Source organism: Macaca fascicularis, chromosome 13 (genome assembly GCF_037993035.2).
Source record: "Macaca fascicularis isolate 582-1 chromosome 13, T2T-MFA8v1.1".
NCBI classification, from domain to species: domain Eukaryota; kingdom Metazoa; phylum Chordata; class Mammalia; order Primates; family Cercopithecidae; genus Macaca; species Macaca fascicularis.
The window spans coordinates 52533471-52559554 of record NC_088387.1 but is presented as its reverse complement, the minus strand read 5'-3'; the positions used below and the strand labels follow the sequence as shown (position 1 = coordinate 52559554).

The 26084-nt window shown below is 41.2% G+C and overlaps 1 protein-coding gene across 13 annotated transcripts in view; it reads right to left on the bottom strand.

Annotated features, from left to right (window-relative positions):
- Positions 1–2831: 2831 nt before the first annotated feature.
- Positions 2832–26084, bottom strand: part of NFU1 (NFU1 iron-sulfur cluster scaffold) — a 41664-nt gene continuing 18411 nt past the window's right edge. For 7 of the 13 annotated variants that reach the window (XM_005575683.4, XM_065527004.2, XM_005575685.4 and 4 more), the window contains 4 exons: positions 24427–24541; positions 15239–15299; positions 7212–7386; positions 2832–3002 (listed from right to left, as the gene is read on the bottom strand). In XM_005575683.4, coding sequence (XP_005575740.1) covers positions 2958–3002; positions 7212–7386; positions 15239–15299; positions 24427–24541 — 396 coding nt within the window. In that variant the 3' untranslated portion in view covers positions 2832–2957. Of the gene's footprint in view, positions 3003–7124; positions 7152–7211; positions 7387–13343; positions 13439–15238; positions 15300–22918; positions 23860–24426; positions 24542–26084 lie in introns of those variants that run through there. The other 6 variants (XM_065527001.1, XM_045369171.2, XM_074011624.1 and 3 more) reach the window with 6 other exon arrangements.

The window sequence follows — 26084 nt, the reverse complement described above, 5'->3', positions numbered from 1 at the left end:
TCCCAGGCTCAAGTGATTCTCAAGCCTCAGACTCCCTAGCAGCTGGGGCTACTAGGTGGCATATGCCACTGCACCAGGCTAATTTTTGTGTTTTTAAGTAGAGATGGGGTTTCACCATGGTGGCCACACTGGTCTCAAACTCTTGGCCTCAAGTGATCTACCCGCCTGGGCCTCCCAAAGTGCTGGGATTACAGGTATAAGCCACCGTGCAAGGCCAAGGATCCAGACCCTTTCTTTGCTCTTTGCTATTCTCAGTGAACAAACTTTTAGTCATGATTACAAGTTGACTATCATTGCTTTGAACATCACACTCTACAGTGTACCAAGCAGGAAGAAAAGGAATGGAGAAAAAAAAAGGGGGGCCTTCTTTCCAGAGATTAACTCACATACACACTGTCTTAACCAGGAAAGACAATCTTTCCAGAATTCTCCAACAGACTTTCTCTTCCAGTTTACTGGCCAGAGCTAGGTCATATGGCTACCCACAGACTAATGACTTGGAAAAGAAAAATGGAGTTAAAGTGACTGGTTTAATCATAACTTATACCCTGGGACTGAGGTGAGACCTACTGAGAGGGCCTTCCTTAACAAGAAGTGAGGGTATATGTGAGGGTAGGCAACCAAGAGTTTCTGTGGCATTCTCTATACTACCACTGCCTACTTGTGCACCATTTTCACGTTATACTCAAGCCATACTTAGCTTCTTGAGGTTCCCAAATACATTTCACACTTACAATTCTGATTACACTACTCTTTATGCCTAGAATCCCACACCTTTCCTCCTTGTTCTTCATGGCTGTTAATTTTGTAGAAAATCTTTCCAATACTTTGGCTTCTCAATTGAAGAATTTCCTGATGTTTTTTTGTTGTTGTTGGTTTGTTTGTTGAGACAGAATCTCGCTCTGTCACCCAGGATGGAGTGCAGTGGCACAATCCCAGCTCACTGCAACCTCCGCCCCCCAGGTTCAAGGGATTTTCGTGCCTCAGCCTCCTGAGTAGCTGGGATTACAGGCACATGCCACCTCACCTGGCTAATTTTTGTATTTTTAGTAGAGACAGGGTTTCACCATTGGCCAGGCTGGTCTCGAATTCCTTACCTCAAGTGATCTGCCCACCTCAGCCTCCCAAAGTGTTGGGATTATAGGCGTGAGCCACTGCGCTGGGCCAATTTCCTCTCTTCTAATAATCTAACCCTCCACCCAATTCAGCCTCTTATTTCATGGTCACATCCAAGATACGCCATTACTTGCATCTCATCTACCATGTCAATTTCCTGTAGCTTCAACTAAAGGGCAGGTTAAGTTGCCTTGCTTATGAAGCAATTCCCAGGGTCTAAATTAAATTAATACATGATATCTCCAGGAATGAATTCTCCAACCCTACTATTTGGTTCAGTGAACCAAAGGATAAAAGTAAAAACTTCAATTCCCAGCACTCACAACTGCTAGAGTTCTTCCTGTTTCCATGACTATCTTAATCTCCTTAATTTGAGGGACTAGAATTCCAGAGATGCAATTTATCACTACTATTTCCCATCTTTCCTTTCCCTGTATTTTCTATTAACTGCAGTCTCTGAATTACTATAGAAAAATGAGAGAGAACGCTAAATCACTCTTTTGGCTACCTGAAAAAGCAGCACCCCTAGAGTAGAAAGATAACAGTGCACATTTCTGGCATGGTACAGATTATGGATCTCTGAGTCAGAAGCCAGTGGAAGGACCAAAGCAGCTTCTTCTCTCTTCTTCAGCAATTCTGATTCATAAGGTAAAGGCTGGGCATGCTGAGGCAGTTTTTCTAATTCAGCCATCTCCATCTTAACCAATAGAAACTGTGTCCGGATTCTAGAAGTTAGTTTTTGATCTTTTGCATTTGTTTTTGAGATGAAGTCTCACTCTGTTGCCCAAGCTGGAGTGCAGTGGTGTGATCTCAGCTCGCTGCCACCTCCGCCTCCCGGTTTCAAGCAATTCTCCTGCCTCAGCCTCCTGAGTAGCTGGGATTACAGGCATGTGCCACCGTGCCCGGCTAATTTTTGTATTTTTAGTAGAGACAGGGCTTCACCATGTTGTTCAGGCTGGTCTCAAACTCCTGACCTCATGATCCGCCCACCTCAGCCTCCCAAAGTGCTGGGATTACAGGCATTAGCCACCACACCGGGCCATTTTTGGGATTTTTTGGTCTTAAGTTCTTCGCTACTTAATTGAGGGCTAGTAGCCAGATACCATTTTTAAAACAGAATTGTTTAGCTGGGTTTTTTTTTTTTTTTTTTTTTGAGACGGAGTCTCACTCTGTCCCCAGGCTGGAGTGCAGTGGCTGGATCTCAGCTCACTGCAAGCTCCGCCTTCTGGGTTTACGCCATTCTCCTGCCTCAGCCTCCTGAGTAGCTGGGACTACAGGCGCCCACCACCTCGCCCAGCTAGTTTTTTGTATTTTTTAGTAGAGGCGGGGTTTCACCATGTTAGCCAGGATGGTCTCGATCTCCTGACCTCGTGATCCGCCCGTCTCAGCCTCCCAAAGTGCTGGGATTATAGGCTTGAGCCACCATGCCCGGCCCTAGCTGTTTCTTAAGCTAAAAACTTCATTAAAAATAGTTTTAGATATTTTGCAAAAAGCCATTTTAGAATATTCTGAAAAGCATTCTGTTTCTTCCTGTATGAAAAAAGTAAATAAATTAGATGGGGAGGAAATGTATTTTAAACTCCTTCACACATATGCAAAGGAGCCATGGGAAATGAGGAACAAAAATAAAAATATCCTTGGATAAAATCCACATGTACAGAAGATGATTCAAGAGGTTATAAATAACTCATATGAGGTAAAGCAAACATGTAATATTTATATATCATTCTCTGAAGAGCATATTTTATTAATCTTCAAGTTCCTCAGCATATTAATAATAAAAACTTCATATATATTATCAACAAGTCTGACTGTTGTGCCCAAAGAAAATCCAGATTATTTTAAGGTGAGTTTGCTTCTTTTTCATCCGATTCGTCATCCATAACCTAAAACCAAAAAACAAAGACAATTTAAGAATTAAGAAAATGATTAGATTTTGCTATTTTCCTGATTTTACTATTACTTCTTTACCTGATATACTCTGTAACGATGCATGACAAGCCAGTAAGAATAAATCTATTAACAGCCCCAAAGAACAAGGTTTTAATCATAACCTGGTATCCTAAAAACATAAAAGCAAATTAAATATTTGGAAATTAATTAAAGCATTGATCACTTCTCCTTGTCTCAAAGAGGCTACCCACAGCAGAGTCTCAGCTGGGCAGAAAAGACTATAAATAATTAACTGGGACCAGGCACGGTGGCTCATGCCTGTAATCCCAGCACTCTGGGAGGCCGAGGCAGGTGGATCACGAGGTCAGGAGATGGAGACCATCCTGGCTAACACGGTGAAACCCCGTCTCTACTAAAAATACAAAAAATTAGCTGGGCGTGATAGCGGGCACCTATAGTCCAAGCTACTAGGGAGGCTGAGGCAGGAGAATAGCGTGAACCGGGGAGGTGGAGATTGCAGTGAGCCGAAATCATGCCACTGCACTCCAGCCTGGTGACAGAGCGAGACTCTGTCTCAAAAAAAAAAAAAAAAAAAAAATTAACTGGTATTCTCTATCCATAAGACTAACGTAATTGACTTTTTCTTTTTTTCAAAACCATCTTATTTACTTAAATATATTCTGTGAAGCTATACCAAACTGTTATTATGAAAGCATTTATTTTTATTAAAATTAATCCCCAAGGAAAGTAAAAAACAAAACAAATCCACCATATTAGAAACTAATTATTTTAGTTTTACTCAGATAAAAGGTCATTTTAAACCTCAGGAAAATGTTACAACAACTATTATCTTTCCATGAGTTAATGTATTACTAAGATAACAGACTAACTCCATTGGAGAAGGAAAAAGTTACATAAACCTAAGAATGCTTTTTCCTCCTTGCCACACCTACTACAATTAGATGCCAATTCAAGTTTCTAATCTGAAGGCCAATTCATCACCCCACCCTGGACAAATGAATAAAATGTTTCTCAGTCAATCCACCAAAGTATCAACTAATGTAATTTTTTAAGGCATATAGATGATAATGGAACAAAATAAGGTTTAAAAAAAAAAAAAAATCTGGGCCAGGCACGGTGGTTCACGCCTGTAATCCCAGCACTTTGGGAGGCTGAGGCGGGCGGATCACCTGAGGTCAAGACTTCAAGACCAGCCTGGTCAACATGGTGAAACCCCTGTTTCTACTAAAAATACGAAAATTAGCCGGGCGTGGTGGTGCGTGCCTGTAATTCCAGCTACGGGGGAGGCTAAGGCAGGAGAATCATTTGAACTCGGGAGGTGGAGGCTGCAGTGAGCCAAGATCACGCCATTGTACTCTAGCCTAGGCAACAAGAGTGAAACTACGTCTCAAAAAAAAAAAAAAAATCTAGATTCTGGCTCTGATCTGAGACAATCAATAGAAAAAGAATTCTTTCATAGGATATCTTTTCGGTTGAGTAAAAATTGGTATTTATTTCCAAGAAATTAATATTTTACGAGGCCGGGTGCGGTGGCTCAAGCCTGTAATCCCAGCACTTTGGGAGGCCGAGACGGGCGGATCACGAGGTCAGGAGATCGAGAACATCCTGGCTAACACGGTGAAACCCCCTCTCTACTAAAAATACAAAAAAACTAGCTGGGCGAGGTGGCGGGCGCCTGTAGTCCCAGCTACTCGGGAGGCTGAGGCAGGAGAATGGCGTAAACCCAGGAGGTGGAGCTTGCAGTGAGCTGAGATCCAGCCACTGCACTCCAGCCCGGGTGACAGAGCGAGACTCCGTCTCAAAAAAAAAAAAAAAAAAAAAAAAAAAATTTACAACCAATTTCAACAATACCCAATCCAAAAAATTTTGTCAACCAACTCATATTTTAGGCAGAATTATTCCTTAATTTGGAATAATATTCCCAAATACTTAATACAAAACATGTATAGGACATTTGTAAGGCACACAGCTAGTTGTTGCAGAGGAATACAAAGACTTGGATATGATTTCAGGTCTCTTAGGGAGCTTCCACATAAACATAAAGCTAAAACAGATACAGAAAGCCACATAAATATAAAACCAAAACAGAAGCTTTGGACCTGTCAAAAAGAACTTAATTCCAAGTGGTGGATTGATAAAAACTTCAAAGAGGAGATGGCATGTACTGGACCAAAACGATGGTGTGGAGGGTAAAGCAACTCCACCTTGGATGCTAATCTGCCACATTGACTAACCTCAGTTCTAGGAATGCCTCTGAGATTTCTATTTAATTCTGCCTTTAGGTAAAAATAACCTTGATGTTATCCTAAACAACACATACTTAACATAAATCTTGCCTTTAAGCAAATTATAGGCTATTAGGCAAATAGCATTCTTGCGTTTTCCAGAAGGGCTGACTTCAATTGTCCTACACATGTGTACTACACATGCTTCTGAAGCATGTGTACACATTCCTCCTAGGCTATATACGCCCTGAGTCTAGGGGGTAACAATGCAGGGATCCATCATCTTGCAGCTGCCCGATAAATGGCTTCTGTTCCTCAGTCCCTATTAAATCTTTCTTTCTGACCAACTGGATTTGTCAGCCTCTTTCTTCAGCCTCTCATCAGCTCCCTAAGACTTTGGGGAATAGGTCTATATAGACCTGCTCACTGTGGAACAGATGAATTTTAATACTACCCAAGGATGAGTGATTCCCAATGGAGCCCTTAAGGGCACAGAATTACCTGAGGTGGTCAGGCGTGGTGGCTCATGCCTGTAATCCTAGCACTCTGGGAGGCTGAGGCGGGCAAATTGCCTGAGCTCAGGAGTTCAAAACCAGCCTGGGCAACACGTTGAAATCCCATCTCTACTAAAATACAAAATACAAAAAATGGTGGCATGTGCCTGTAATCCCAGCTACTCATGAGGCTGAGGGATGGGAACTGCTTCAACCTGGAAGGTGGAGGTTGCAGTGAGCCGAGGTAGCATGTCACTGCACTCCAGCCTGGGCAACAGAACAAGATTCTGTCTCAAAAAAAAAAAAAAAAAAAGAATGAATTACCTGAAATTCTGTGGGTTGGAAATTTCTAATTTCCACACATCCCTTCACTCCTTGATAATCTCTCTCCATAAGGCCATGCTTTTTGGTTGAGAATCACTGCAGTATTAAGAGTGATTATTACTGATGACAAGGTGCTGTGTTATACTCCTTAGGTATGTTGGCAAAAAAAAAAAAAAATGTTGATCTTGTGCTATACATAAAGCTTTAGAATTCTATTCAGTATAATGACAAACTACGATTTCTAATGGGCTTCTTGCTTGCATATTTAAGAATACGTAGATTAGGCCAGTTGTGTTAATCCTTAATCCCAGCATTTTGGGAGGATCACCTGAGGCCAGGAATTCAAGACCAGCTTGGGCAACATAGCAAAACTGTCTCTACCAAAAAAAAAAAAAAAAAAAAACTGGTAAATATGATGTAGTAGAGTTTTTCCACTAAAGATTTCTAAATCTCATCTATAAAACACTGTGTTACATGTTAAACCTTTTTCATAATTTTTGTGCAATCAGGACAGCAATATGCCCTCTGAGTCTCTGTGACCTTATGTGCAAAATGGAAATGACTTAATGCACTGTGTTACTAGAAGATGAAATGAGCAAAATGCCTGGCACATAGTAGGTTCTCATAACACTAAAGTTACTTCTTTTTTTTTTTTTTTTTTGAGATGGAGTTTTGCTCTTGTTGCCCAGGCTGAAGTGCAATGGCGCGATCTCGACTCACCACAACCTCTGCCTCCAGGGTTCAAGAAATTCTCCTGCCTCAGCCTCCCGAGTAGCTGGGATTACAGGCATGCACCACCATGCCCAGCTTATTTTGTATTTGTAGTAGAGAAAGGGTTTTCTCCATGTTGGTCAGGCTGGTCTGGAACTCCCTACCTCAGGTGATCCGCCCACCTGAGCCTCCCAAAGTGCTGGGATTACAGGCGTGAGCCACTGTGCCCGGCCTAAAGTTACTTCTAAAATAAGTGACTTCAAGTCTGATAAAAATTGCAACACAAAAATCTAGCCCTTGAAGAAAAAGCTAGGTCATGAATTTCTTTTCAAATACTTGCCTTAACATCTATTTCCAGCCTTTGTATCTACAAAGAAAAAGAAAAAAATGAAAAAAAATCTAGACCTGTCATATAATATTGGCATACCTGTTCTACGCCTTCTACCTCTGGAATATAAAACTGCAGCATGTTCTGAATTCCATTTTTCAGAGTAATGATTGAACTAGGACAGCTAGTACAAGAACCCTGGAGTTTCAGCTGTACGATGCCATCTTCAAAGCCTTTATAGATTACATCCCCTCCATCTTCCTGCACAGTTGGCCTGTGAGGTCAAAGAATATTTATGACATATTCTTTAAAATACAAGTTTTCATTGAAGAAATATAATACAGCTCAGAGCTTACATTTTATATTAGTAAAATTCACAAAGTTAAAGCTACTTTTATAATAGAGAATAATAACTGTGGCTAAGTTTTATTTATAATTAATTTTTTTAAAATCTCAGGTAAAATATCAAAATTCACTCATACAAATATTTCCTCCACTTACCACATTTGATCTTGCTTACTAATATCTTTTTAAGGCTGGGCATGGTGGCTCACACCTATAATCGCAGCAATTTGAGAGGCCAAGGTAGGAGACTGCTTGAGCCCAGGAGTTGGAAGCTGCAGTGAGCTATTATCAAATCACTGCACCCCAGCCTGGGTGACACAGCGAGACCCCATCTCTAAAGAAAACTTTTTAAAATAAAACGATATTTTAAAGCACTTAACATTTCAAATTTCCTAATAATTATTGTGATTACCTAAAACATACTCAGTCACTTGTTTTGAGTGAAGGAGAAGGGAGACTGTCATATGCTGGCTTAATTTTCAGGTAAACTTTTCATTGAAATACAACATTAACACAGAAAAATGCTTAAATCCTGTATGTACAGTTCACTAAGGTTTCACAAAGTGAACACACATTTATAACCACCCAAACCAAGAAAAACACCACACCTCCAGAAGTCCCCTTTGGGCTTCCCTCCAATCACTCCCCACAACCAAAATGCAGCCATTATCCTAATTCATATCACCACTGATGAGTTTTGCCAGTCTCTGAACTTTATAATTTACAAATATAAATTCTATTTATAAATCACGTAGAATTACCCTTTTGTATCTGGCTTCCTGTGCTCTTTGTGAGATTCATCTATGTTGCTGAGTATAGTACTAGGTCATTTACTCTCACTGCTGCATAGTATTCCATTAAGCACATAAACCAGAATTTATTTATCCATTCTACTGTTGATAGACATTTAGGTTAATACTAGGTTTTGGCTTTTACAAATAGTACAGTTATAAAGATTCTTAGAAATGTCTTTTGGTATGCATATATATTACTACTGGGAATATACCTGAAAGTGAAATTGCTGAATGAAGAGTATGAATATGTTGAGATTTAATAAATACTGCCATATAGTTTTCCAGTTATATAAACTTACATTTCCACCAGCAGTGTATGAGAGTTTCTGTTGCTCCACATCCTCACCAACAATTGGTGTTGTCAGTCTTAATAGTTTTAACTATTCTACTGGATTTGTACTAATATTTAATTGTAGTTTGAATATTCATAATAACTAATGAGGTTAAGTACTTTTTCATGTTTAGTGGCTACTTATTTTCTTTCCTTTTTTTTTTCAGAGACAGAGTCTCACTCTGTTGCCCAGGCTGGAGTGCAGTGGCACGATCTCAACTCACTGCAACCTCTGCCTCCGGGGTACAGGTGATTCTCCTGCATCAGCTTCCCAGATAGCTGGGATTACAGGCATGCACCAATACCCCCGGCTAATTTTTTTTTGTATTTTTAGTAGAGACGGGGTTTTACCATGTTGGCCAGGCTGATCTTGAACTCCTGACCTCAGGTGATCCGCTCACCTAGGCCTCCCAAAGTGCTGGGATTACGGGTGTGAGCCACCATGCCCAGCCGCTATTTGATTATCTTTTGCGAAGTACTTGCTGCAGTCTCTGATTGTCTTTTTCTTACCAATTTGTACAAGTTATTTATATATTCTGTCATATAAACACTGTAAATATCTTCTAATCTGTACCTTGCCTTTTGACTGCAAATGACACTTTTTAAACATCTCGCTTTGTCACATAGGCTGGAATACAGTGGCATGATCACAGCCCACTCAATGCTACCTAAAACTCCTAGACTCAAGGAAGCTTCCCCTGCCTCAGCCTCTTAAGTAGCTGGAATTAAAGGCATAAGCCACTGTGCCCAGCCAATGGCATCTTCTGATGAAGAGAGAGTCACAATTTGACTGTAGTCCAATTTATATGTATTTTCCTTGACTTTTATCTGATTTTCTTTGAGACGGAGTTTCGCTCTTGTTGCCCAGGCTGGAGTGCAATGGTGCGATCTCAGCTCACCACAACCTCCGCCTCCTGGGTTCAAGGGATTCTCCTGCCTCAGCCTCCCAAGTAGCTGGGATTACAGGTGCCCACCACCATGCCTGGCTAATTTTTTATGTTTTTAGTAGAGAGAAGATTTCTCCATGTTAGTCAGGGTGGTCTCAAACTCCCAACCTCAGGTGATCCACTCGCCTCGGCCTCTCAAAGTGCTGGTATTACAGGTGTAAGCCACCGTGCCCGGTCTTTATCTGATTTCTTGTGTCCCGTTGGAAAAAAAAATTGCCTACCTGAAGGTCATACAAATATTCTATTTCTTTACTTTTCTCTTCTCTTTTCTTTTCCCCTCCCTCCCTCCCTCCCTCCTTCCTTCCTTCCTTTCTTCCTCCCTCTCTCTTTCTTTCATTGTAGAGATGGGGTCTCACTATGTTGCCCAGGCTGGTCTCAAATTCCTGGGCTCAAGCAATCTACCACCTCGGCCTCCCAAAATGCTAGGATTATAGGCATGAGCCACCATGCCTGGCCCCTATATTTCTTCTAAGCAGTATATAGTTGGTTTTGTCTTTTCACATCCAATATGACAATCTTATTTTTGTACATCAAACCATTGTCATTTAAATGCCAATACTTTTGAGTTTATATTACCATTTGCTGTTTCCTATTTTATATCATTTTGGATTGAGGAAGTATTTTTTATTCTATTTCTCCCCTCCATAAGTTTGATTTCTTTTTTTTTTTTCTTTTTTTTTGGTGAGACAGGGTCTTGTTCTGTCTCCTTGACCAGAGTGCAATGGTGTGATCACAGTCCACTGCAGCCTCAACCTCCCCAGCTCAAGCAATCTTCCCGCCTCACAAACAGCTGAGACTACAGGTGCACACCACCACACCCAGCTAATTTTTTAATTTTTTGTAGAGACAAGGTCTCACTATGTTGCCAGGGTTGTCTCTAACTTCTGAGCTCAAGCAATCCTCCTACCTCAGCCTCCCAAAGTGCTGGGATTATAGGCATGAGCACCATGCCCATCATCTTATGCTTCTTTCCTATATCTTCTATTCTCTTCTCTCTCTGTGCTTCAGGCTGAATATTTTCTACTGACTTAAATTCCGGTATACTAATCTTCTCTTCAGCTATGTCCAATCTAATGTTAACCTAATCTAATGAGTTCTTAAGTTCAGTCATTATAATTTTAGTTCCAGGGTTACTAATTCTTTTTCTTTTTTTTTTTTCGAGATGGGGTCTCACTCTGTCACCCAGGCTGGAGTGCAGTGGCATGATCTCGGCTCACTACAAGCTCCACCTCCCAGGTTCACACCATTCTCCTGCCTCAGCCTCCTGAGTAGCTGGTACTATAGGTACCCGCCACCACGCCTGGCTAATTTTTTGTATTTTTAGTGGAGATGGGGTTTCACTGTGTTAGCCAGGATGGTCTCGATCTCCTGACCTCGTGATCCACCCACCTTGGCCTTCCAAAGTGCTGGGATTACAGGCGTGAGCCACTGCACCCGACCACTAATTCTTTTTTTTTTTTTTATAGATTCCAGTTCTCTAATGAAATTCTTCATCTTGCTATTTTTTATTTTAATCATAGTTCTTTAAACACTATGATAACTCCAATATCTAGGTTACCTGTGAATCTGTTTTACTTTCCCTTGGTTTAGTTTCTAGATATGTCTAGCAATATCTGACTGAATTATGAACACTGTGTATGAAACACTGAAGTGACCTCGGATTATATTTCATCAGAAAGGATTCACCTGGTTGGGTGCTGTGGCTCACTCCTATAATCCCAGCACTTTGGGAGGCTGAGGCAGATGGATCACCTGAGTCCAGGAGTTTGAGACCAGCCTGGGGAACACGGGGAAATCCCATCTCTACAAAAAATACAAAAATTAGCTGGGCATGGTGGCACATACCTGTAGTTCTAGCTACTCAGACAGCCAAGGTGGGAGGACCACTAGAGCCTGGGAAGCTGAGGACACAAGTAGCCATGAGCATGCCACTGCACTCCAGACTGGGCAGGAAAGCGAGACCCTATCTTAAAAAATAATAACAATTTTAAAAAAAAGGATTCATCTTATGTTTTGTCAACAGCTCATCTACTCTGGAATTAAACTGACTTAATACTGGCCTACAGTTTTGTAAGCTTACTATACCTTTGATGTGCCTTCATTTCAAGAGTATAATTCTCTGGGGAGCCTAATCACCAAGAGCTTAGAATTTTTTTTTTTTTTTTTTTTTGAGACCGTCTCGCTCTGTTACCCAGGCTGGAGTACAATGGTGTGCAATCTTGACTCACTGCAACCTCTGCCTTTGCTTGCAATTCAAGCGATTCTCCTGCCTCAGCTACCGGAGTAGCTGGGATTTTTCACAGAGACGGAGTTTCACCATGTTGGCCAGGCTGGTCTCAAACTTCTTACCTCAAGTGATCCACCCACCTTGGCCTCCCAAAATGCTCAGATTACAGGCATGAGACACCGCACCCAGCCAGGCTTGGATGGTTCTCAAGACCCAACCTCCTTGACAGAGTCTAAACTCCAATTTTTGTCCCCGACCCCAGCACCATAAGACTGTCAAAAGTCTGCTCTGCCTTCCAGCTACTTTTTTTTTTTTTTAAACACTTCTTTAGCCCCTTTTACATAGCTACAATAAGTAATTGCCTTATGGGGGAAAATCTGAGTGTCAGGATTACTTTTCTTTCTTTTTTAAGTAATTATTACTGTGGTTTTTTTTGTTTTGTTTTGTTTTGTTTTGAGACAGAGTCTTACTGTATTGCACCCAGGCTGGAGTACAGTGACACAATCTTGGCTCACTGTAAACTCCACCTCCCGGGTTCAAGTGATTCTCGTGCCTCAGCCTCCCAAGTAGCTGAGATTATAGGAGTGTGCCACCACACCTGGCTCATTTTTGTATTTTTTAGTAGAGACACGGTTTTGCCATGTTGGCCAGGCTGGTCTTGAACTCCTGACCCCAGGTGATCCACCTGCCTCAGCTTCCCAGAGTGCTGGGATTACAGGCGTGAGCCACCCTGCCCGGCCAATTAATTATTATTATTTTTTTTTTGGTGGAGTCTCACTCTGTCACCCAGGCTGGTGTGCAGTAGCATGATCTCGGCTCACTGCAAGCTCAGCCTCCCGGGTTCACGCCATTTTCTTGCCTCAGCCTCCCGAGTAGCTGGGACTACAGGCAACCGCCACCACGCCCAGCTAATTTCTTGTATTTTTAGTAGAGACAGGGTTTCACCGTGTTAGCCAGGATGGTCTCGATCACCTGATCTCACGATCCACCCGCCTTGGCCTCCCAAAGTGCTGGGATTACAGGCCTGAGCCATCGTGCCCAGCCTCCAATTAATTATTCTTAATTCAGAAAAATTATAGATATTTACACGTACAACATGATGTTTTGAAATATGTAGGCCAGGTGCGGTGGCCCATGCCTGTAATCCCGGCACTTTGGGATGCCGAGGAGGGTAGATCACCTGTCAGGAGGTCGTGACCATCCTGGACAACATGGCAAAACCCTGTCTCTATTAAAACTACAAAAATTGGCCGGGCGCGGTGGCTCAAGCCTGTAATCCCAGCACTTTGGGAGGCCGAGGCGGGCGGATCACAAGGTCAGGAGATCGAGACCACAGTGAAACCCCGTCTCCACTAAAAATACAAAAAATTAGCCGGGCGCGGTGGCGGGCGCCTGTAGTCCTAGCTACTCAGGAGGCTGAGGCAGGAGAATGGCGTGAACCCAGGAGGCGGAGCTTGCAGTGAGCCGAGATCGCACCACTGCACTCCAGCCTGGGCAACAGCGTGAGACTCCGTCTCAAAAAAAAAAAAAAAAAAAAAAAAAAAAAAAAAAAAACTACAAAAATTAGCTGGGTGTGGTGGTACATACCTGTAATCCCAGCTACTCAGGAGGCTGAGGCAGGAGAATCACTTGTACCCGGGAGGCAGAGGTTGCAGTGAGCCGAGATCACACAGCACTCCAGCCTGGGTGACAGAGCAAGACTCCGTCTCAAAAAAAATCTGTATACACCATGGAATTACTAAATCAAGCTAATTAACATATACATTACCTCACATACCTGTTTTTTGTGTCAAGAACTTAATAACTACTATCTTAGCAATTTTTTTTTTTTTTTGAGAAGGAGTTTTGCTTGTCACCCAGGCTGGAGTGCAATGGCGCAATCTTGGCTGACTGCAACCTCCGCCTCCTGGGTTCAACCAATTCTCCTACCTCAGTCTCCATAGTAGCTGGGACTACAGATGCCCACCACCACGCCTGACTAATTTTTGTATTTTTAGTAGAGACGAGGTTTCAACATGTTGGCCAGGCTGGTCTTGAACTCCTGACCTTAGGTGATCCAACCGCCTCGGCCTCCCAAAGTACTGGGATTACAGGCGTGAGCCACCGTGCCAAGCCACAATTTTCAAGAATACATTGTTACTAACTATAGGCTTACTTGGCTGGGTGCTGTGGCTCACATCTGTAATCCCAGCACTTTGGGAGGTTGAGGTGTGAGGATCACGAGGTCAGGAGTTCAAGACCAGCCTGGCCAACATGGTGGAATCCCATCTCTTCCAAAACTACAAAAATTAGCTGGGTGTGGTGGCACGTGCCTGTAATCCCAGCTACTCAGGAGGCTGAATGTGAAGAACTGCTTGAACCTGGCAGGCGAGGCTGTAGTGAACTGAGGTTGCACTCCAGCCTAGGCGACAGAGCGAGACTCCGTCTTAAAATAAAAAAAAACTATCTCAAGAACAGAAAACCAAACACCGCATGTTCTCACTCATAGGTGGGAATTGAACAATGAGAACTCTTGGACACAGGAAGGGGATCATCACACACCGGGACCTGTTGTGGGGTCGGGGGAGGGGGAAGGGATAGCATTAGGAGATATACCTAATGTAAATGACAAGTTAATGGGTGCAGCACACCAACATGGCACATGTATACATATGTAACAAACCTGCACGTTGTACACATGTACCCCAGAACTTAAAGTATAAAAAGAAAAACAACAACTATAGGCTTACTTTTCTTAACTTCCCTACTCTCTAGGATCTTGGTCCTTGAAATCAAGATTTCACTGGTAACCCAGAATTTTAATTTTTGTCTTCCCATCTAAATAAATTTTCTGAGAGCCCAGTGGTTTCTCCGATTCTTAGCAGCTGCCCTCTGCCCAGCTTCTTCTACCCCCTATGTAGCAAGGTACAGCAAATGCCTGAAGGGAAAACTCAGTGAGCTTCCCTTCTCTCCAGGATCTTGGCACCTCAAATCTTGCTTGCTTTGGCAGCTATCTAATGCTTTCAAACAAATTCTTTTTACTGTACTTTATCCAGCTTTTCTGGGAGTTCTCAGCATGACTATTGGTCTGCTACAAGCAAAAGTAGAAGCCTGCTGTTCTCCACTCATTTAAATTTATTCTGTATGGGCAATACACTGAAAATAGGTACTCATTCTCTCTTCGCAACCTTTCCAAACATTCAGTCTTTTTTTTTTCTTTTTAAGAAATTTGGTATTATAACAATATCGAATCTAAATTGGGACTGTGAAGAATACATTTCTTCATTGAATATGTTTAAATACATTGGACGTTTTAAAATTTTGAGCAAATGTAGTGAAGATACAGGCTTTAAATTCGATTGTCATGGTTACCTGCTGTGGTTTACATTAACTTGCACTTATTTTGAAAATCTACTATAATCTCATGGCCAATTAAAACTGTATTGCCATAATGAAAAATGCCTCCGAAGCACTTGAATTCAGGTAGAGAGAGGAGCACATACCGTATTCTAGTATCTAACAATTCCTTAATCATTGCCACAACTTCATCATCTTCTTCAGATCCTAGAAATAATTACATATAAAAACATCAAGAGTAGAAATTTTATAGCCATGCAAGTACAAATATTAAAACAGAATGATTTTAACTACATGGTTCATTAAAAACATAAAACTATAGAACATGTAACTTGGTATGGAGATATATTTTGGGAAACTGAAGAGAAAATCATTCATGTGATTCTCTGAAGAAAAATTTGGGAATACTGATCAACTCAACATTTGATGATAAAGATGAGTACACTAAAACATCTTGGTATACTAATGATGTTAGGGTTTGAAATTTTAAGCCAGTAAATATGCAGATGTTCTCTGTTCTCAAGGATTGAAAGTATCAGAGAAAAGAAACTGAATTTTGATGGAAACTTTGAGACAAAAAGGCACACCTATTTTGCAAGTTAAGTTACATCGTCAGTTTCTCAACTTACTGGTTTTCAAAATGTCAACCATACTAAATATAGATGTAAGCCTTCTGGAAATTTCTGAAATGTTTTTTTTTTTTCTTCTTGAGACAGCGTTTCACTCTGTTGCCCTGTCAGGAGTGCAGTGGTGTGATCACAGCTCACTGCAACCTCAACCTCCTGGGCTCAAGCAGTCCTGCCTCAGTCTCCCAAGTAGTCTGGGACCACAGGTGTGAGCCACCACACCCAGGCAATTTTTTTTTATTTTCTGTAGAGATGGGGTCTCGCCATGTTGCTGATATGGTTTGGCTGTGTCCCCAGTCAAATCTCATCTTGAACTGTAGTTCCCATAATCCCTATGTGTTGTGGGAGGGAGCTGGTGGGAGGTAATTGAATCATGGGGATGGTTACCCTCATGCTGTTCGCGTGATAGTGAGTGAGTTCTCACGAGATCTGATGGTTTTATAAGGAAGTTTTCTCCCTTTTGCTTGGCACTTCTCATTGTTGCCACCATGTGAAGACTCACATGTTTGCTTCCCCTTCCGCCATGATTGTAACTTTCCTAAGGCCTCCCCAGCTATGCTGAACTGTGAGTCAATTAAACCTCTTTCCTTTATAAATTACCCAGTCTCAGGTATGTCTTTATCAGCAGTGTGAGAACAGACTAAACCAGTTGCCCAAGATGATCTTCAACCCCTGGGCTCAAATGATCCTACTGCCTCGGTCCCCCAAAGTACTGAGATTACAGGCATGAGCCATGCCAGGCCTCTGAAATGTTCTACACATCTTCTGAGCAAAAAGTTAGCCTTTGAGAAAACCAAAAATGTAGAGATTTCATATCACATTATAACAAACACTAGATTCTGGCAACCCCTAAAATTAAATTACATTGAGTTTTTAAAGAAAAGAAATAAAACATGGCTTATGCCTGTAATCCCAGCACTTTGGGAGGCTGAAGTAGGCACATCACTTGAGGTCAGGAGTTCCAGACCAGCCTGGCCAATATGGCAAAACCCTGTCTTTACTAAAAATACAAAAATTAGCCAGGTGTGGTGGTGGGTGTTTGTCATCCCAGCTACTCAGGAGGCTGACAGGAGAATCACTTGGACCCAGATGGCGGAGATTGCAGTGAGCTAAGATTGCACTACTGTATTCTAGCCTGGCTGACAGAGCAAGACTCTATTTCAAAAAAAAAAAAAAAAAAAAAAGAAAGAAAAGAAAAATTTAAAAATTTAAAAGGAAAAGAAAACACACAAAAGGTGGTTCCCACCTATAATCCCAGCACTTTGGGAGGCTGAGGCAGGCAGACCACCTGAGGTCAGGAGTTCAAGACCAGACTGGCCAACATGGTGAAACCCTGTTTCTACCAAAAATACAAAAATTAGCTGGACGTGGTGGCACATGCCTGTAATCCCAGCAACTTGGGAGGCTGAGGCAGGAGAATTGCTTGAACCCAGGAGGTGGAAGTTGCAGTGAGCCGAGATTGCACCACTGCACTCCAGCCTGGGCAACAGAGTGAGACTCCACCTCAAAAAAATAAATAAATAAAAATAAATAAATAAATAAATTTGTTGGGGGAAAAAAGCACAAAAGCTAAAACTGTCTTAGATCAGTAAACCTAAATTCCACTTCCCTCCATCCCTTCCATAGACAATCACTATCATGAGTTAGGTTTATATCTTCCCAGCATGTGTTTACATTTACATGTATAAATTAACACAAATGAGATCATACTATACATACTATTCTATATCTTGCTCTTTTCTATGTAAAATATCTGGAAGGTCATTCCCCATTGGCATATACAAATATGTCTCAATAAAATAGGTACACAGTAACTTTTATATAGATTTGTCTTTGGCCAGTGTCTTATTTCAGTTGTTTATACAGTTTGCTGCTATTTCTAACAATCCTGCAACATACTTGCTTATATAAATATATATCAAAAGGCCGGGCTCAGTGGCTCACACCTGTAATCCCAGCACCTTGGGAGGCCAAGGTGGGCAGATCACTTGAGGTCAGGAGTTCAGGACCAGCCTGGTCAACATGGTGAAATCCCATCTCCACTAAAAATACAAAAATTAGCCGGGAGTGGTTGCGGGTGCCTGTAATTCCAGCTACTCCAGAGGCTGAGGCAGGAGAATCACTTGAACCCAGGAGTCGGAGGTTGCAGTGAGCTGAGATCACGCCACTGCGCTTCAGCCTGGGTGAAAGAGTGAAACTCCGTCTCAAAAAAAAAAAAAAAATATATACACACACACACACACACACACACACATATACACACAGATACATCAATGTACTTTTGCAATTATATTTATGAGATAAATTCCTACTGGTGGGATATTTCAGTAAACAGGCTTGTGCTTTTTTTTTTTTTTTTTTTTGGACAGAGTTTCACTCTTTTTGCCCAGGCTGGAGTGCAATGGCAAAACGTCAGTTCAATGCAACCTCGGCCTCACAGGTTCAAGTGATTCTCCTGCCTCAGCCTCCTAAGTAGTCAGGATTACAGGTACCTGCTACCACACCTGGCTAATTTTTGTATTTTTAGGGGGGTTACGCAATGTTGGCCAGGCTGGTCTCGAACTCCTGACCTCAGGTGATCCACCCGCCTTGGCCTCCCAAAGTGCTGGGATTACAGGCGTGAGCCACCGCGCCTGGCCTAGCTTGTGCATTTTTAATGTTAGTAGATATAGTCAAATTACTCTAAAAAAGTTATAAGGTTTACATATGGATCCATAAAGAACACACGTAACTGTTTCATGTAGTACTAAAAATTTTCATAAATGGTACATTTATAAATGTACATACATTTGAATTTTCCTTTTTCACTTAATATTTTCTTTTTTATGTTTCTATGTTGCTATCTCCCAATCTAGTTCATTCCTTTTAACTGCTGGTATAGTTAAAAAATATTTCAGTGAACATGTTTCTACATGTTGCCTTGTGCATATCTCTAAGACTCTTAAGATATACATCTAAAAATATACCTGTATCACCTAAAGATAATTATACAAATGTTTCTGCATGTCATAGTCTACTTAGTGTTGCTATAAAGGAATACCTGAGACTGTGTAATGTATAAAGAAAAAAATGTTTATTTGGTTGATTCTGATGTCTAGAAAAGTTGAAGACTTGGCATCTGGTGAGGGCCTCAAGCTGCTTCCCCTCATGGAAGAAGGGGAGCTGGCCCACGCAGAGATCACATGGTGAGACAGGAAGGAGATGGTCTTAGTGGGACTCTTCTTAGCACTCAGCTCTCAAAAGAAGTAATAGAGTAAGATCTCACTCCCCTCCCCTCCTACCCCCGGCTTTTCCAGAGGGCATTCATCTACTATTGAGGGATCCATCTCCATGACCCACTCACCTCCCATTAGACTCTACCTCCAACACTGGGGATCAAATTTTGGCATGAGATTTGGAGGGGACAAACGTAGAAACTATAGCAGTGTATATATGTGTGTATGCACATATAAATGTTTTTGTAGTCAATGCGTATTAACATTGATGAACTACTAGAACTAATGAGTGCTAATCTTGACAGATATAAGATCAATATACAAAAATCAACAGTATTCCTATATCCAACACCCCAAATTAGAAAACATTATTTTAAAACATACAGGGCCGAGTGAGGTGGTTCACACCCATAATCCCAGCACCTCGGCAGGCCAAGGCAGGCGGATCACCTGAGGTCAGGAGTTCGAGAGCAGCCTGGCCAACATGGTGAAACCCCATCTCTACTAAAAATACAAAAATCAGTCGGGTGTGGTGGTGGGCGCCTGTAATCCCAGCTGCTCAGGAGGCTGAGGCAGGAGAATCACTTGAACCTGGGAGGCAGAGGTTGCAGTGAGCCGAGATCACACCATCGCTCTCCAGCCTGGGCAACAAAGCAAGACCGTGTCTCAAAAACCAAAAAGCAGATACAGGCAGCATGGTAGAGTGGTTAAAAGCATTAACGCTGGAGCCAGATTGCCCAAAGTTTGTATCTATCTCTGCCACTTACTACCTGTGTGACCTTGAGCAAATTACTCAACCATTCAATGCCTCAGTTTTCTCATGTGTTAAATGTGATAACAGTTCCTATCTGATAAGGTTACTTTAAGAATTAAGTGAGTTTATACTTGTAAAGTGCTTAGAATTGTGCCTGAAATATCGTAATCAGTATATCTAAGTGCTTACTAAACAAAATAAGAACCTTTATGACAACAAAACCTATATGGTACCTAGAACTAACATGAGCTCATACCAAGAAAAGAACATAAGTCTCAAGTAAATGGGAAAATTTGGGGATGAAAAAATATCAATGTTGAAGAAATGTTAATTCTCCCAAATTTAATCTATAAATTTAATGCAACTTCAACCAAGCTCTTGACATGGTTTTTCAGAGACTTTACAAGATGATCAATAAATTTACAAGGAAGAATAAAGTGACCAGACCACCAGAAAGTTTTTTTTATTGAGGAACTTTTTTTTCCAGATATTATCATATACTATGCTAATTGTTACAGAGATACTGTAATTAAAACTCTGTATGTTATTAAAACAGGAAGAGGGCAAAAAGACCACAGGGACAAAAAACATCTTAGAAAAAGACCCATGTATAATATTATAAATTCATGAGGAAAGACTGGAATACTTGATTAGCTATTTAGAAAAAGATGAAATTATATTTTAAACTATACAGAAAAACAAATCCCACAGTGATTAAATATGTAGGTGTAAAAAATAAAACTTTAAAAAACAAAAATACATACACATATGACAATATCTTTGTGATAGAGAAAGGAAAAACTTCATCAACAACAAATACAACAGTATCAGCAAATACTTATGGAGCTTTATGTATAGTCACTCTTCCAAGTGCTTTACACTAAATAACTTACTAAAACAAGGTACAAAAGGCACAAACCACAAAGGAAAAAGATGAACAAATGTAACCACATTAAAATGAAAATTTTCTGTATGACAAAAGACATCATAAACAAAATGAAAAGTTAAGTCACAGTTAGGGAGATATCATTTGCTAAGAAAATACCTAACAAAGAATTAATATTCAGAATATTTATATATATATACAGAGAGAATGAGACCTTTTTTATTTTTTTAAGAGATATGGCCTAGTTCTATCAACCAAGATGGAGTGTACTGGCGTGAACATGGCTCACTGCAGCCTCAGCCTCCTGGGCTCAAGCGATCTTCCCACCTCAGCTTGTCAAGTAGGAGGGACTACATGCACGCATCACCATGCCCAGCTAATTTTTGTGTTTTTTTGTAAAGACAGGGTTTCGCCACATTGCCCAGGCTAGTCTCAAGTTTCTGAGCTCACAATCTGCCGCCTTCACTTCCCCAAGTGCTAAGATCACAGGTGTGGGGCATGGTGTCCAGCCCAGAATATTTTTTAAAAACCTGCTTAAATAAATATAAAAAATACATATGGGCCAGGTGGCGGTGGTTCATGCTTATAATCTCAGTACCTTGGAATGCTGAGGCAGGAGGATCACTTGAGGCCAGGAATTTGAGACCAGCCTGGGCAACATAACAAGATCTCATCTCCACAAAAAAAATTTTTTTTTTTTTTTGGTACGGAGTCTTGCTCTGTCACCAGGCTAGAGTGCAGTGGTGCGATCTCAGCTCACTGCAACCTCTGCCTCCCGAGTTCAAGCGATTCTCCTGCCTCAGCCTCCTAAGTAGTTGGGACTACGGGAGCGTGCCGCCATGCCCAGCAGATTTTTGTATTTTTAGCAGAGATGGGGTTTTACCATGTTGGCTAGGATAGTCTCAATCTCTTAACCTCATGATGTGCCCACCTTGGCCTCCCGAAGTGCTGGGATTATAGGCGTGAGCCACTGTGCCAGGCCTCTACAAAAAAAAAATTATTTATTTTTATTTTATTTTATTTTTTTTTTTTTGAGATGGAGTCTCACCCTGTCGCCCGGGCTGGAGTGCAGTGGCACAATCTTGGCTCAATGTAACCTCCACCTCCCAGATTCAAGCAATTCTCCTGACCCAGCCTCCTGAGTAGCTGGGATTACAGGCACATGCCACCATGCCTGGCTAATTTTTGTATTCTTGGTAGAGATGGGGTTTCACCATGTTGGTCAAGCTTGCCTCAAACTCCTGACCTCAAGATCTGCCCACCTTGGCCTCCCAAAGTACTGGGATTATAGGCGTGAGCCACCATGCCTGGCCAAAAAATTTTAAAAATAAAAACATTAAACAGGCATGGTGGCAGGAGTCTATAATCCCAGCTACTTGGGAGATGGAGGCAGGAGGACTGCTTAAGCCTGGGAAGCTGAGGATGTAGTGAGCCATGATCATGCCACTGCACTCCACCTTGGGTGACACAGCAGGTCACTGTCTCTAAAAAATAAAAAGACACGTGACTCAATTTTGTTTTTAAGTAGAAAAGATAAAAATAGAAAATTTACTGACAAGAGAAGTAAATGGCCAATAAACATATGAAACTCTTCACACTCAGTATTAATCAAGGAAATGCAATTAAAACAAGATACTGGCTAGGCGCAGTGGCTCATGCCTGTAATCCCAGCGCTTTGGGAGGCTGAGGCAAATGGATCACGAGGTCAGGAGTTCGAGACCAGCCTGGCCAACATGGTGAAACCCCGTCTCTGCTAAAAATAGAAAAATTAGTTGCACATGGTGGCAGGTACCTGTAATCCCAGCTATTCGGGAGGCTGAGGCAGGAGAATCGCTTGAACCCGGGAGGTGGAGGTTGTGGTGAGCCGAGATCATGCCATTGCAGCACTCCAGCCTGGGCAAGAAGAGTGAAACTCTGTCTCAAAAAAAAAAAAAAAAAAAAACAACAAAAAAAAAAACAAGGTACCATTGTATACCCAACATACAGGTTAAAAAAAAGAAAGAGAGACACTAAATGATGACAAAGATCAAAGATGTAAGAACATTGAAATTCTTACAATATACTGCTAATGTGCACTTAATTAGATCAACATATGATATAGCAATTCCACTTTTAGGAACACAGCCTAAAGAAGCTCTCAGCCAGGCATGGTGGCTCATGCCTGTAATCCTAGTACTTTGGAAGGTCAAGGTGGGTGGATCCACCTGAGGTCAGGAGTTTGGGATCAGCTTGGCCAACGTGGCAAAACCCCGTCTCTACTAAAAATACAAAAATTAGCTGGGTGTGAAGGTGCATGCCTATAATCCCAGACACTCAGGAGGCTAAGGCAGGAGAATTGCTTGAACCTGGGAAGCGGAGGCTGCAATGAGCTGAGATCATGCCACTGCACTCCAGTCTGGATGACAGAGCAAGACTCTGTCTCAAAAATAAATAAAAATAAGGCCGGGTGCAGTGGCTCATGCCTGTAATCCCAGCACTTTGGGAGGCCGAGGCAGGTGAATTACGAGGTCCAGAGTTCAAGACCAGACTGGCCAATATGGTGAAACTCCGTCTCTACTAAAAATACAAAAATTAGCCAGGCATGGTGGTGGGCGCCTGTAATACCAGCTACTTGGGAGGCTGAGGCAGGAGAATCAGCTGAACCCGGGAGGCAGAGGTTGCAGTGAGCTGAGATCATGCCACTGCACTCCAGCCTGGGCAACAGAGCAAGACTCCATCTCCAAAAATAAATAAAAATAAACAAACAAACAAACAAAGAAGCTCTCCACATATTCACAAACAGACTTGCATAAGGATGCGCACTATAGAGATGTTTTCAATAAAAAATTAGTATAAAACTTTACTTGAACATAAAGGAACAAATTAACTATACCTTATTCCTATAATGAAATGCTATCCAGCACGTAAGATGAGTAAACTAGAACTATATTTTTTGAAATGGATATATTTCAAAAATATCATACTTAGTGAAAAAGGCAATTAGAAAGTATAACACAAGATATTTAAGGTTGGGCACAGTGGTTCATGCCTATAATCCCAGCATTTTGAGAGGTTGAGTCCAGCAGAACACCTGAGGTCAGGAGTTCAAGACCAGCCTGACAAACATGATGAAATCACCTCTACTAAAAATACAAAAATTAGCTGGGTGTGGTGGTGCATACCTGTAATCCCAGCTATTTGGGAGGCTGAAGCATGAGAAACACTTGAACCTGGGAGGTGGAGGTTGCAGTGAGCAGAGATCGTGTCACTGCACTCCAACCTGGGTGACAAGAGTAAGAGTCTGTCTCTTAAAAAAAAAAAAAAAAACAGATATTTAAAACTTAAGAACAAAAACTAATACTATATATTCCCTGCAGAGACTTACATGTATAGTATAAAACAAACCAAGTTTCACATATCTCTGAAACTAGAGAGGGAAAAGGGATGGGGGTATAGTGGTTTTAGCTGTTTCTTTTTTTATTTACTTTATGCTCTAGAATCTGACACTGTATGTTTAATATTTTATTTTAAATGAGTCTAAAGCAACTGTGGCAAAAGATAACATTTGTTTTGTTTTTCCCAAAAGCCCATTCTGTAATTTAATTAACATTTGTTAGATATGAGTGGAGGGCAAATTGGTAAACATGATATTATTTTCTGCATGTTTGAAAATTTTTGTAATTGAAAATTTTGGTTTTATATAGTAATGCCAATTTATACACAAGTTTTCAAAATGATATATAAATCTGCAGAGCTAAATATATTAAATGATAGAATTCTAGGTTCCTATGACTTCTAAAATCAAGGTAAATGTGAGGAAAATAGAAAAGTCTAAAAAAAGGACAAATTTTAATTACTCAATACAACATGTTACCTGCTTCTCCTGAAGGTGTTTCCTCAGTAACTAGGGGTAAGCCAGATGCAAAGAAGTCCATGATTGTTGCATAAATATCTGGTTTCAGTAAATTCCAGTCTAAATCTTCATTTTCCTATAAACATTTAAAGGAAAATGCTGTATTTGCAGGCAAGGGCAGAGACCCATACAGAACGCTACCTTATACCTCTTTTTTTTTTTTTTTTTCTGAGGTGGAGTCTCACTCTGTTGCTCAGACTGGATGGAGTGCAGTGGCATGATCTTGACTCACTGCAACCTCCACCTCCTGGGTTCAAGCAATTCTCCTGCCTCAGCCTCCCAAGTAGCTGGGACTACAGGTGTGTGCCACCACAGCTGGCTAATTTTTTGTAGTTTTAGCAGAGATGAGGTTTCACCATGTTAGCCAGGATGGTCTCAATCTCCTGACCTTGTGATCCGCCTACCCCGGCCTCCCAAAGTGCTGGGATTACAGGCGTGAGCCACTGCGCCCAGCCCCCTTATACCTCTTAAGAATCTTTTCCTGGCCAGGTGTCGTAGTTCATGTCTAATCCCAACATTTTGGGAAGCTGAGGCAGGAGGATAGCTTGAGTCCAAGAGTTCAAGACTAGCCTGAGCAACACAGTGAGACTTCATCTCTTTTCATATTTTTAAAAATAATAAATAAATGGAAAGGAAGAAAGAAAAAAGAGAGAAAAGAAGCAGAAAAAAGGAAAGGAGAAAAAAGGCAAGCAGGCGGGCGAAGGGAAGGGGAAGGGAAAAGGGAAAGGGAAAAGAAAAGAGATAAAAATAAGAAAAGAAAAGAGTAAAGGAAAAGAAAAAATATCTTTTCCTATATACACACTATACCTACGCAATGGCAACCACTTCTGGAGAATGTATATTAGCTCCACATCTTAAAGGGTCCTGTTTAAATAAATTTCAGAAGATAAAATCTTAAAGATTCCCCCATTCATTAACTAATTCATTCACTTATCAAACTTCCATTGTTCTAATTTGATTTAAATGATTAAAAGACATTTTTCGTGATGTGAAGACAAAATGGATTTTCTGTCTTTAAAGAGGATGATAAAGAGATACCCATTCTCTTAAAAAAATAGGATGTAATTGCTTGACCAAGTATACAGAACAGTCTACAACTATTCAAAAAATTTACTTACATATATTACTTAAAGGGTATGAAAGAAATTTGGCTGGGCGTGGTGGCCCACGCCTATAATCTCAGCACTTTGGGAGGCTGAGGCAGGTGGATCGCCCGAGGTCAGGAGTTTGAGACCAGCCTGGCCAACATAGTGAAACCCCGTCTCTACTAATAATACAAAAATTAGCCAGGCGTGGTGGCAGAGGCCTGTAATCCCAGCTACTCCGGAGGCTGAGGAAGGAGAATCGCTTGAACTTGGGAGCCAGAGGTTGCAGTGAGCCGAGATCACGCCACTGCCCTCCAGCCTGGGCGACAGAGTGAGATTCCGTCTCAAACGAAAAAAGAAACAATATAGAGATAGTACATAAAAGGTGACATAAATGGGGACTGCTAAGGTTATAAAAGTAAAACTAGTGAAATAGCTTAGTGATTGGGAAAGGAAACTAGTTCTAGGTAATAAATCATTTGGAAAATAAATCAGAGTGTTACCTCAGATCTTCAGTAAATAGTAGACTCTATT